Below are 13734 nucleotides of genomic sequence, written 5' to 3'. Positions count from 1 at the left end.
GGCTGAGGATGTAGTTCTAAAGTATAGTGTTGGTATGCATGAGGCTTGATTTGGGTTCAATCCTTGGCACTGTAAACAACAAAAATCAAATCATAGAACTAGGGCTTAAAAGCAGAGGGTATTGGGCTGGAGAGATAGCTTAGCAGTTAAGGCATTTGCCTGCAAAGCCAAAAGATCCCAGTTTGATTCTCCAGGACCCACGTAAGCCAGATGCACAAGGTGGTACATGGGTCTGGAGTTCGTTTGCAGTGGCTGGAGACCCTGGTGCACCCATTCTCTATCTCTCTCTCAAATACATAAAATATATTTAAAAATAGAAAAAATATTAAAATAAATAAATATTTTTTTAAAAGCAGAGGGTATTGGGGATGGAGAGATATCTCAATCAGTAAAGTATCCGCCATGAAAGCATGAGGATCTGAGTTCAGATCCCCAGATGTTATGGTATGCATCTGTAATCCCAGTGTTAGAAGGCAGAGACAGAAGATTCCCCAGCGAAACAGGAATCTAGCTGAATCAGTGAGCTCCAGGTTCAGTGAGAGAAACCCTATCTCAAAAAACAAGGCAGCTGGGCATGGTGGCGCACACCTTTTCTCTTCCAAATGATCCTTTTCTCTTCCAAAATTGATCACCTCAGGTATTTGTTACAACAATGGAGAACTAGCTGGGTGTGGTGGTGCACACCTTTAATCCCAGCATTTGTGAGGCAGAGGTAGGAGGATTGCTATGAGTTCGAGGCTTCCCTGAGACTACATAGTGAATTCCAGGGTCAGCCTAGGCTAGAGTGAGACCCTACCTCGGAAAACAAAAAATATATTAATAAGTTTTAAAAATAAGGTGGAGAGAGATTGAAGGAGATGTCTAACATCAGCCTCTAGCTTCCACATGCATGCACATACATGAGCGCCCACTCACATATAAACATACCTACACACACCACACAAAATATACACATGTATATACAACCCTTCCTCGAGAATCCCCAAAAAATTATACACACACACACACACACACACACACACACACACACACACACGGCACACACGCATGCGCATAAAAACAAAACCAAACAATATTGGCTTCTTGTTTGGATTCCTATTTGCTTTGCCCCTGCTAAGTATCTAACCCTCATAATTATCAGTTCACTTCACCATCATGGCAACTACAGTAGGATTCACTGCATTCAACTTATTTCTAAGAAAACAGGCCCAAAGAAGGGGGAAGCAAATTGTCTAAAAAATTATAAGAAACAAGTTAAAATTTGAAATGGTCTGTGTGGCCCTGAATCCTAGATTATTTCTGTTAGTTCTCCATTGTTGTTTTTTTGTTTTGTTTTTTTGTTTTTTGAGGTAGGGTCTCACTCTGGTCCAGGCCGACCTGGAATTCACTATGTGATCTCAGGGTGGCCTTGAACTCACTGTGATCCTCCTACCTCTGCCTCCCCAGTGCTGGGATTAAAGGTGTGCACCACCACACCCAGCTAGTTCTCCATTGTTGTAACAAATACCTGAGGTGATCAACTTTGGAAGAGAAAAGGTTCATTTTTGGCCCATGATTCTTCACATTTCAACCTGTAATTGGTTGGCCTCTTTGCTTTGGGTCTTTGGTGGCACATCATGGTGGGAGTACATGAAGAAACAAGATCAGAAAGGAAAAAGAAGGGATGGGCTGGAGAGATGGCTTAGCTATTAAGGCGCTTGCCCGCAAAGCCTAAGAACTGCAGTTGGAATCTCCAGGTCCCACTTTAGGCAGATGCAGTGATGCAAGTGTGCAATGTCGCATGTGCACACGAGGGGGCGCACATGTCGAGTTCATTTGCAGTGGCTAAAGGCCCTGGTGCACTCATTCTTTCTCTCAAATAGATAATACAATTTTTTTTTAAAACTTAAAAAAATTTTTTTTTGATTTTTTTGAGGTAGGGTCTCACTTTGGGCCAGGCTCACCTGGAATTCACTATGTAGTATTAGGGTGGCCTTGAACTCACAGAGATCCTACCTCTACCTCCTGAGGGCTGGGATTAAAGGCGTGCACCACCATGCCCAGCTAATTTTTTTTTTTTGGTTTTTCGAGGTAGGGTCTCACTCTAGCCCAGGCTCACCTGGAATTCACTAGGAGTCTCAGGGTGGCCTTGAACTCACGGTGATCCTCCTATCTCTGCCTCCCAAGTGCTGGGATTAAAGGCATGCGTCACCATGCCTGGCTAAAAAATTTTTGTTTTAAAGACAGGCATGGTGGTGCACGCTTTTAATCCGCTCAGGAGGCAGAGGTAGGAGGCTCACTGTGAGTTCAAGGCCACCCTGAGACTATGGAGTGAATTCCAGGTCAGCCTGGGCTAGAGTGAAACCCTACCTTGAAAGCAAAACAAAAAAATTTAAAAAACGGAAGGAGGAAGAGTGTGGAGTCATATGACCCCCTTTCGAGGGCCTGCCCCCAATGACCAGAAGACTTACTAGGCCCTATCTCTTAAGGTTTCACCACCTCCCCACAGCACCAAGCTGGAGTCCAAACCTTTAATACATAGGCCTTCAGGGGACACTCTAGATCCCCAGCTCTTCACTGGACTCAGAGCTTTCCTCATAATGTCCTCTTGTACGAAGATCTCTGTCACATTAGAACTATATTTGGTGACTAGATAGAGATGGTCTACCTCCCAAAAAGGGACATAATTTTATTATTTATTTATTTACTTGAGACAGAGACATGCCAAGGTCTCTAGCCACTGCAAACAGACCCCGGACACATGTCCCACCTCATGCATCTGGCTTATGTGGGTTCTGGGGAATTGAACCTGGACCTTTAGGGTTCACAGGCAAATGCCTTAGCTGCTAATCCATCTCTCCAGCCTGAGACAGATATTTAAATAATGAAAATATGCATGACCAGAGGAAAGCCCAGGAACTGAGAAAACTCGGGGACAATAAACACAGTATTGGGGTGGAAAAAATGAAGGCTTGCCAGAGCTCTGAAGGATGAACAGTAGTTCACTAAGCAGAAGATATTACAGGGCATGGAGCTATCTGGCCCAGACTACAGAGCATGGAGTACTCAAAAGAGCTACAAGTAGCTGTGCAGAACTGTCAGGAGAGCTAAGGAAGGGGGGTGGGAATGGTGCAAGACCCTGGAGAAGCAGACACAGCAGGAGGAGGAAAAGTATGTGTCAACTGCAGAAATTCTAGGTGGTAAACCACTGAAAGATTTAAAGAAGAGACAACAGGTTAATTTTGCACAAAAGAAAGCTCATGTGAGGTGCAGTGGATGGCTTGAAGGAAAAGAAAGAGATGAACTGGGAGAAAGCTGTAATAGACGGCTAATGTGAACTAGAACAATGAAAACCAAGGTCACTGAAGGAACCCAGAAGAATGTCTTCCCTATGGCAAGCACCATGTTGGGCTCTGGGTTCACCCCAGTGTCTCTCACTGACCCCAACCCTAGAGTAGTCAGCCCACCAATAAAAACTTATTCAAGCTATGAGGAGGATAAAGATGGATGCAATCTTATGAGAGGGGAAAAGCTCTTTCTGCTAGGGCTGGAAGGTCGAGTAGGATATACGCATTATTAGGTGCTGTTAAGAAAGAAGGTAGATTCCCAGGATCAAGACGAGTCAGTGTGAGGGATGGATGAGAGGGTGGCCTAAAGGGCGGCTCAAGGTAACCGTGTGGGCACACCGAGTAAGAGGGTGAGCTGGGAACCCAGGCGGAAAGAACCGCGATGGGCCCACGGGAGCTGCAGGATGTCGGGCCGACAGTGAACTGTAGGCGCTCCTCCACACAGGGCTGCCACGGGCCCGAGGCTAAGAGGGTTGCGGTCGGGCCAGGCGGGACGGCCCGCGGGAGACCACCGGGGCCAGGCGCTCCTGCGGGGTCACGGGCCCGGGCCGCGCGCCAGGACCCTGCGCCGCGCAAGCCGGACAGTGCCGGGAGGCTGCGGGAGGGCCAGCGGCAGCTTCCGGGCCGTGTCGGGCCAGGCTCCCAGCCCTTCCCGCCCCCGTGAACTTTCACCCCCGGCGCGCGACGGCGGCGGCGGGTCACGTGATCAGGGCCAACATGGCCGCGGCCGCTGCTGGGAGCTGAAGTGCCGCCGCCGCCGGGCAGCCGGGGGGAATCCGTCCGCATCGCCGCCCTCGCCGTCCGGGCGGCCGCGGGGCCCACAGCGCCGGAGGCTGGGGCTGGGACGGCACCGCGCGGCGGCCTCGGGGTCCCGTTAGAGCAGCCCCGGCGGCTATGCCGAGGGCCCGGAGCGGCCGGCGGAGCAGGGGGGCTGGCGGGAGGGAGGAAGTAGGTTTGTTTACGGGCTGCTTGGGGCGGGGCGGGCAAGCCTGGACGGGGGTCGGGGGCCCGGACGCCAGGCCTCGCCTCACGCTCTTCTCTCTTTATTTTTTATTATTTATTTTTTTATTGCATCTGCCGGGGATTTTCTCCCAGACCTTCCTGCGAGTGCGAGCCAACCGGCAAACCCGACTGAATGGTGAGTCCTGCCCGGCCCCTCCCTCCGCTCCACCCCCGGCCTCCTCCTCTCCTCCCTCCCTCGCTGCGCGGCCCGGCCCGGCCCGGCCCGAAGCGCTCTTGGCTTGCCTGGGTCTCTTCGTCGTTTGGGCCCACTGACTTCTTGGCAGTCACAGCATCTGAGTGTTTGCAAACCAAGGCTGCCGCCCTCAGTTTCCCAGTCTGTCTAATGGAGGGTTATGGTTCTCAGCTCGTACCCGAGCCTCTCCAAAGGCCCGGAAGAACCCTGGGGGACAATAAGTGTCGGAAAATGAGGAACAGGCTACACAATTTCCACTCGGGAACACAGCTTTGAATTTGCAAACTGCTGGGACCTCACTATACAAGCCGGCAGGGCGCTGAGAGTATTTTTCTTCTAGTTTTTAATCAGTGCCCAGTGGTATGAATATAGCCTCTCTGCTGAGACTTGACAATGCAGTGAGATCTGGAGTTCCCACGGCAACAGGAACTAACTCATTCCCGGGCTCTTTGAGTTATCAGCCGGCCCACATTTCACAAAGGTGATCAGCATGGGCTCAACAGCTCTTAGAGGCCCTTTCTGAAAGCAGGCCGTGTATGCACTACCTGGCGGTCCCCCGTTTGGATTCAAACCTCTGGAGTATTCCTGTTTGTTGAACACAATTGAATGATCCGTGCTTTTTGCGCTGACTGAGGTATGGTGTAAGTCCGAGTTGCCTGTAAAGGGCTTAGGTCTCTGGGCCAGCTGGTGAGCCAGTGAGACCATGGGTTCAAGATCCCCAGCTCTTACTGCTTGGTTGCTGTTGCCAGGGTCACCCCTAGTATGAAAAATGAAAAGCTTTCTTTGTGGGCTGCCACTCTGTTTGGTACTTTTTATTCATTTATTTTTGTGGCAGGGTCTCACTGTAGCTCAGGCTGACCTGAAACTGTAGGCTCAGGCTGGTCTTAAACTCACATCCATCGATCCTCCTGCCTCAGCCTCAGCCTCCTAAGTGCTGGGACTAAAGGTGTGCACCACCACACCCAGCTAACACCATGTTAAGCACTGTTCTCACAACATGTCTAAAATGAAAACAATGCACATGTGTTTTATGGTAACTAAGACACTGAGAGGTGAAGGTCATTTGTCTAATAAGCACCCAGTTGGGATGTAGCTGAACCATGATTGAAGTAAAGTCTGTTCATCTCCAAAACCTGTGCTTCTCCAACCATCTCCGATGCTTTGGCTCTGACTGACAGGTAGCTTCAGGGAGAGAACTCAACTCCCACTATCTGGTAAGCTTTGTTCAGGACTTAGAAGAACAAGGAAAGAAAAAAAAAGCTTGCCTTGCTTGCCTGAGAATTTCTAGATGAAGCCCACCCAGCCCATCAGGGCAGCTTTGGGGGCTGTAAGAATTCCTCTGCTGGCCTAAGCATCACAGTCAGAGAGTGTCCTGAGCAAAGAGGACACCCAGTATTATACATTCCCTAGGTTTTCTAAATTACATTATTCAGTCATTTACATTTTTTGTTTGTTGTGAGACAGGGTCTCACTCTAGCCCAAGCTGGCCTTGAAGTCACCATATATATAACTCAGGCTGGCCTCAAACTCACAGCAGTCCTGCCTCAGTTTCCCAAGTGCTAGTATTACAAATGTTAAGCCATTACACCCTGCTTCAGTCATTGAATCTTTATGGAATCATTGTCTGTGATCAGCCCTTTCTTCCTCAAGCAGGCAAATGAAGACCGTTTCCACACTGCTCCACACTGGGCTTCTAAGACTCCTAGGAGTCCTTGCTCGACACCTTTCTGATGTCTCGCTTCCTTTCTTCATTCCCCCCTTGGCTCTAGAGTGTTAACACTGCCTGAGTCAAGGGTTAGGTCAGCTGAAGCAAAGGGATCTGGGTCTTTGTCCACAAAGTCAAAGGGCCCCACAATATAATCGTAACGCAATAGTGGAAACAAAATTGAGCGATGGTCTGGGCTACAGACCTAGGTTTCTTAAATTCTGTGCTCAGTTCTGGTGGGCTGGTGGCTTTCCTTTGGTTTGTGTCTTTCTAGGGTCACTGTTCTGGAGTTGGAGGAGCTCCCTGCCTCAGACCTTCAACAGGCAGAGGGCTCGGAGCCCCGGCACAGTCACTGGACTCAATCTTACTGATGCGGCTCAGTTGGGGAAGGTGTGTGGGGGGAGACTCTTGGTGCAGGGGAACATTCTAGGCTGCAGAGTGAAACGTGGTTTCCTATCTTGTCTTGGCCACTTGTTGGCTACTTGACCAGGTGTGTTGATCTTAGCTTTGGGTTTCTTCATCTATTAAAATAGGGGAAGGCAGGGACTGGGGAAATGGCTTAGCGGTTACAGCATTTGCTTGCAAAGACTAAGGTCCTGGTTTCGATTCCCCAGGACCCACGTAAGCCAGATGCACAAGGGGCCATGTGTGTCTGGAGTTCATATGCAGTGGCTAGAGGCCCTGGCATGCATATCTTATCTTTCTGTCTCTTTCTCTCTCATAAATAAATAAAATTTTAAAAAATGTGGGAAGGGGGCTGGAGAGATAGCTTAGCAGTTAAGGCGCTTGCCTGCAGTCAAAGGTCCTAGGTCCGACTCCCAGGACCCATGTAAGCCAGATGTCCAAGAGGGTGCATGCATCTGGAGTTCGTTTCCAGTGGCTGGAGGCCCTGGCATGCCCATTCTCTGTCTTTCTCTCTCTCTCTCAAATACATAAGTAAAAATAAAATATTTTTTAAGATGTGGGACGGTAACCTTTGCTTCAGGGTATATTTGTGAGCCCTTTGTATGAAGTACCTGACTCTGAACCTAACTTACAGTAGAGGCTCTAAATTATAACTTATCCACTGTCACTTGTGTTTCCCTCTAACTGCATTCACTAGCTTCCCTATTAGGTCAATGTCTAAGAAAGTTCTTCCTGGCCCTTCAGTAGAGAGCCTTCCCTTCTTGCCTGGCTCCCTGCCCCTTCCCCATCAATCTGGTCTCAAAGTGGCCATCTTTGATCCTGCTGTTGCATCCTTGGGAGGGGCTAGAGTTCCTTGTTTTGATCCCTCCCTTCCGAAGTGACAGGAGTGCTACAGAGAAGGATTAGTGAGCTAATTAGAAATGATTGCATCTCTCAGCATTAATTAGTGGTGCTATGGGCTTGTGGTGTGCACTTTGGAACTGAGTCCCCTGCGGGACAGCATGGCAGGCAGCCCTCTGCCTCTGGGGCCTGCCAGCCCCTCTGCACTGATTACAGTTGATGGAACAGGTTTGGTTGGCACTGTAAGAGCTACCCTATCAAGGTACCCTGGGCCCTCTGACCTGACTGCCCAAGGGTGTTACCCAGACCCTATATATATCTTTATAACTGGACCTCAGTCTCCTTTTCTATAAAATGGGACCAATGAACATCAGAGAGTCCTCTTGGCATGATATTAGGTAAGATGCTAGGTGTCATACCTCAGGGCTGTTGACCCTGGAACAACAGTCTTACTGGATGAGCAAACAACTGACCATACCAGCCCCTGGGGGCCTGGGATTCTAACTAAAAAAAAAAAAAAAAAAAAGTGTCCTTTAGAGTTGTATTTCCAAACAACAAAGAGTCCAGGGGCTTGGTCTTCTGGGATGTACCTAATGCCACCAAATGCCTCTACCTGCTGTACTCATTGAGCTCTGCAGAGAGGGAGGAAGGGGTTTATTTTGAGCTGTTTTTGGCCAAAGAGCAGTCACTTCCCCTGGCCCAGCACAGCTCTCTTTGCCAGGTGCTCTTGGCAAGGCCTGGTCCTCAAAGGGGCAGGAGACACTGCAAAATGAGGACCAGATCAGTCACTAAACCAAAGGGCTAATGGCTGACAACAGGTCAGGATGTATCAGCTCCACTGGGACTCTGAGCTACAGAGCTACATTGAGTATCTGCTTATTCTGTGCTTTATTTTCTATTTTTTTATGCAGCTCGGATTGGGAAAATGAAACGGAGGAAGCAAGATGAAGGGCAGGTATGTCCCCTGTGCAACCGCCCCCTGGCAGGATCGGAGCAGGAGATGAGTAGGCATGTGGAGCATTGCCTTTCTAAGGTAGAGGGGCTGTTGCCACCCACCTTCCTTCCTCCCTATCCCTGGCACTAGCTGTGACTGCTCCTAAATCTGTGGGCTCCTGGGGTCTCCATGTGGTCTCAGCAGCTTCTTCCCCTCTATTTGCTCTCTTTGTGTTCACTGTCACTCACTCCCTCTTTGGGCTCTTATGGAAAATTATTGGAAGAGACTCAACTCTTTTACCTCTAGGTTGGTTTTTACTTAAAAGGAGTCTGAGAGCTGGGGACCCATGTGGCATTCTGCAACAGGGGCTAGGGTTGTGCCTTCCTTGTAGACTGCAAGGAGTGGATAGGGATGGCTGGCACCCTGCATGATTCTGCTCTGCTCTTCACAGAGAGAAGGCTCCTGCATGGCTGAGGAGGATGCCGTGGACATCGAGCACGAGAACAGCAATCGCTTTGAGGAGTATGAATGGTGTGGGCAGAAGCGGATACGGGCCACAACGCTCCTGGAAGGTGGCTTCCGAGGTACCAGCTACTGACACATAAGCAGTGGTATTCTGGTAGCCAGGCCATGGCTGATAGCTGGTTATTCTCTTACACCACATGGGAACTGCTGCTAGTGGGGCTCCTTTGTGACCGTGCTGCCTGCCTGTGATGTGCATATTAAAATGGATGTATTTGGGTGGGGAAATGGAATTGTGAGGCTTCAAGCTAGGAGTGACGAGGGGGGCTCTCAGCCTCGGGTGATGCATTGAAGGTGACAGCCAAGCCGCGTTAGCACCTGCATAAAATATTAAAGGGACGGTTATGCATTTATCACTCCATCCCTCTTAAGGCTGATAAATGAGAATCCAGCAACCTGCTGTACACCTCCAGCACTGGGGGCCCTGAGGGCTTCCAGGCAAACACATTGGATTTTCCTCCTCCTCCTCAGCCCTATGTCAGGGAAATCAGTTACAGAGGAAAAAGTGAGTTATGGCAAAATTTGACCTCCCATGAGCTTCATTGGTGAATCTAATTTTAGCTCTGATCCCATCCCTTCTCTCTGAACGCCCTCTGCCCTGAAGCAAGAGGTGCCTGGGCCCAGCTGCTCCCTGCTTCCCTTGGGCTCTACCCAGTTGCTGCAGAAGAGTTTGTAGAGCTTTGCCCATCTCCAGAGTCTTCCTAGCTCCTTGGGAGGGACATGGGTTGGGTTAGGACAGACAGCAGAATTGGTTGGGTGCTTAGGGTCAGTGTCCTCTTGTCAAACTCCCTTGCTATGGGCAGAGGAAAGGGACAGCTGCTGCTTAGCTGACAGCTCTTGCCTTTCTCTGTGTTCAAGCACAGCTGGCACTGCAGCTTGTGGTCATTAAGGGAGCCAGTCTGCATTCCATCTGCCTCATGTCTTTGGGCAACACCTTCAGGATTACCACTGTGTAGGCTCCCTGGGGAATCTCACAGCAGCTGGGGAGAAGGTGTTTTCCTTCTTGGGGCTAGGCCACCTGGGCTCATGCTGAGGACTAGTCTCTGCAGTGCTATCTAATGCAGATGGGTCATTATGTCTATGCGCCTCTCTCACATTAACTTCCCAATCTGAAGACAAGCCAAAGCATAAATCAGTAGGGCTACACAAAATCATTTTCCTGAGTCTGAGCTGGACAGCATTAGTTGCCATCACCGTCTGGTTCTGTGCTGGAGCTCTAGTGTGTCTGAAGCATTGGAAGAATGAATAGCAGATACAGGTGTGAGCTGTATACACATGTGGAATGTCAGTCCCTGCAGGGTCAGTTCCAGAATGCTGCTCTTGTTAGCTCTGTTAGCAGCTGCAACTATAACACGTCCTCCACTGCTGTGGTAACTTGGTGGGGTTTCTTGGCTAGGAATTGGACCTGATGGCTTCTGGGCTGCAGACAGTGCCTGAGGGGGTTGTCAAGCACACAGGGCCTGCTGATTCAATGAAGTCTTCCCTACCCAGGGATGCCCTGCCGGTGTGGCATGAGGGGCTCTTAGGCCCTGGGTGGGTATCAGTTTTCTCCAAGTGTTTACACTGTGAGGTTGTTTCTTTCAAGAATCCCTGAGGAGAGTTCAAAGGGTGCTTTTCTTTGAGCGATTTGGAGAGCGAGAATGAGAGTGAGACTTGAAGGGGGAACGGCCGGAGGTGCCTTTATCTGCAGAGAATTGCTCCAGCTTTCCCGATAGAAGCTGCTGCCGTCTCTTAAACAGCTTAGTGCAGTCAAAAGACAGGCCGACTTGAAAGGCTGTTTTACAGTGAGATCAGCAGGGGCCACGAGGCAGAGCGCGGGCACATTGGAGCGGTGGAGGCTGAGCCTCTTCAGTGGGACGGGGCTATCAAAGGGAAGACCTGACTGATCCTTACTGCCTCTGCCCCTGAAACCTGGTCTGCTAGAGCTGGCCATCTGTCAGCCTACCCCTGGCCAGGACCAATAGCCCTCAACTCTTGGGGGGGTTGGGTGTGGCCCCACCAGGCGGGCTAAGTCAGTGCTATGCATTGATCGCCCGCCGGGTGGGCCAGGCCGCAAGCCGGGCAGCGCGTGCTTAATGTGATTGAAAGGCAGTTAAAATGGCGGTGACCTTTTCAGGAGGAATTAGATTGCCTGCCAAGACCGGTTAGAGGGAGTGATAACGCCAGCTGAAGAAGCTGCCCAGCTGACTTCAGAGAGGGAGGCAGAGGCAGGATGAGCAGGCGAGCAGTGAGGCCCATTTAAGCTGTGTTGTGCGTGCTGACAGAACAGAGATTGCTGTCCTTGTTAGATATGAAAGAATTGAAGAATTGCAGATAAGTTCCTGTATCCGATCATCCCGGTCCTCCTCCCAGACTTGGGCCTCTTTGTCACCTCAGCAAAGCTTCCCACCCGGCCCACTGGGAGCTAGTCTGATGGGTCACATCAGTTGCCTTGCATGTAATCTCTTGTGGGAAGCAGTGGGCAAGTGAGAGTCTTGGTGAAGACACTTGGCTAAGGAGAACAGGCCTTGAGCATGGGGACTGGCTGCTGACTGGGAGGCCCAGCTATCTCAGGCTAGCAAGTGCTTGCAGTTGGTGCCTCAGGACAAAATGAGGAGAATGAGAGAATATTCAGGATAGACCTTGCTGCAAATGGTTGTTTGTTGTTTTTTAAAACCCAGGAATATAGATAAAGATTTTTAAAGAGTAGCTGGAAATTTTTGTTATTTCAGAAACATTCTGACCCTCAGAGTTCTTTTTTTTTTTTTGACATAATTTTTTGTTGTTTTTTTTTTCAAGGTAGGGTCTCACTCTAGCCCAGCTGACTAGGAATTCACTATGTAGTCTCAGAGTGGCCTTTTCACAGCAATACTCCTATCTCTGCCTCCTGTGTGCTGGAATTAAAGGCATGCACCACCACACCCAGCTACTTTTTAAATAGTGTATTTATTTGTAAGCAGAGAGAGGAGATAGAAAATGGATATGTCAAGGCTTCTTGCTAGTGCAAATAAACTCCAGCTGCATGCACCACCTTGTGTATCTGGCTTTAGGTGGTTTCTGGGGACTTGAACCTGGGTCATTAGGCATTGTAGGTAAATACCTTACCTGCTGTGCCATCTCTGTAGCTTTGACCCTCACAGTTCTATGAGAGCCTTAGGCCGTATTCTTCAGCTGCTGACTGTTAAAAGCTGAGGGTTTTTAAACTACTAGAACTATTTGCACAGCACTAGTGCCCAGGGCCTAGTGTTTCATCTAAAAGAGATCAGCACTTAGGAGGGAAAAAATGTTTTTCCGGGGTTCCCTGCCAAACCTGGGCAAAGCAGGAGCCTTTCTAGGCTAGAGAAACAGGTCAGAAGGGAAGATGCTAACAGTCCTGTAGATAATCCTGCCTCTAAATCAACAGAGGTTTGTGACCAAGGAGTCATGGTATACCTTTTCTCTCATTTCCTTACCTTCAGCTGTCCCCAGGTCCTGGAAAAGAGCCCTGTGGTGGTGAGCTATGGGCCCGGTACTGGTTGCCAGTGTGAAGTCACCTGAGTAGATTGAGGGAAGCCAGAGCTTATCACATCTAGAAGGTTGGACAGATGACATGGGAAATACTGGTTTCAAATAAGGTAGCAGCACTATGTGATGGACACAAGAATGGTGAGAATGGCATTTTCTAGGAAGACACATGAGAAGTAGTGTCGGCTGTCTACAGCTGTGTCTTTAAACCCTTGAGTTAAGGTAGTGCTGAAATCCAGCATAAAGCCTCCTGTACCAGACAGGTGGAATGGGGGAGAGGGTGCTGAAACCTTCAGTTGTGGAGGGTTTCTGCTGTGCCAGGTCTTGGCTTAGGTACAGCATCTTTCTCCTATTTGTCTTAGAGTTAGACTGGTTCTAAATATCTTGGAATAAAAAATGGGGAGAACAGCAGGCAGAGGTTTGGCACAGCTCTCCCTCTCAGAGTATGGAGCAGAGGGTGAGAGGTATTGTGAGTGAAGGGCTCTGGCACATGTGCTTTTATCCAGCTGCTGTCTCCTTTGGAACTTGGTTCCAAAAGATGGGCACCCATGATGCTTGAAAACTGCTGCTTGGTCCTGTCAGTAATGTGTTGGAATAGCACACTACTGGAAACAGGCTGGAATGGGGGTAAGGGTGGCTGCCTGCTAACTTCCTACCACCTTCGGTTATGATGGTTGCCTGCTGGGAGGAGTAAAGAGACATGGCAAGGAGCAAGGCCTTTTCTGTCCTGTGGCGATGGAAGGGGATTTAATCACCTTTTGGAACACAATTGTTAAGCTTGGACAGAGGGAGTGCAGGCAGAGGAGCAAGTATCAATGGTTTTAAACGGCGTCTGTCTCTCTGCGTCTCTCCTGACGTGAAGCAGTGAAACGCGTTATCGAGAAGGCCCGGAAAGTGGCTAAGTGCGTTTGACACACGCCAACTCCCTGCCTCCACACTGGATAATTGCATTGTCAACTGTTCAGCGAGGTGGCAGGTGACACTGCAGGCCGATTGATTGTCCCGCATCGCAGCTCCCCAGACTGTCAGCTCCCCAATCGATGGCGTTTACACAAGACACCGTAACTGCATCTGTAACTAATTCCAGTGTAAAACTCCCCGGAAGCTGCTGCCCCTGTCCTCCCTGTAGGAGAGCACCGGGCTCTGGAAGGCCCCAAGACTTTGCTTTCTCCCCAGGCTCTGGTTAGGTTGGGAGCAGCAGGTGAGGAAATCGATGGCTCCTTTTCTGTGGTTTCAGGTTCCAGGATGTTACCGCTCCCAGTAAACTGGCATCTCCAGTTTCTCAATCGATCAGCTGATCAATTGATTAAATTAACACTGATTT

At 49.6% G+C, this 13734-nt stretch overlaps 1 protein-coding gene across 6 annotated transcripts in view; it reads left to right on the top strand.

Annotated features, from left to right (window-relative positions):
• The window catches only part of Rnf220 (ring finger protein 220), a 285722-nt gene that overhangs the window by 258256 nt on the left and 13732 nt on the right, over window positions 1-13734 (top strand). Inside the window, exons 1-4 of one of the 6 annotated variants that reach the window (XM_045149967.1) lie at window positions 4182-4274; window positions 4422-4464; window positions 8383-8426; window positions 8857-8989. In XM_045149967.1, coding sequence (XP_045005902.1) covers window positions 4221-4274; window positions 4422-4464; window positions 8383-8426; window positions 8857-8989 — 274 coding nt within the window. In that variant the 5' untranslated portion in view covers window positions 4182-4220. Of the gene's footprint in view, window positions 1-4181; window positions 4279-4421; window positions 4465-6501; window positions 6617-8382; window positions 8505-8856; window positions 8990-13734 lie in introns of those variants that run through there. The other 5 variants (XM_045149965.1, XM_045149968.1, XM_004670516.2 and 2 more) reach the window with 5 other exon arrangements.

The sequence above is a fragment of the Jaculus jaculus genome, chromosome 5 (assembly GCF_020740685.1).
Source record: "Jaculus jaculus isolate mJacJac1 chromosome 5, mJacJac1.mat.Y.cur, whole genome shotgun sequence".
Lineage (NCBI taxonomy): Eukaryota > Metazoa > Chordata > Mammalia > Rodentia > Dipodidae > Jaculus > Jaculus jaculus.
The sequence above is the reverse complement of the archived record's forward strand: the minus strand, read 5'-3'. Positions and strand labels throughout refer to the sequence as shown.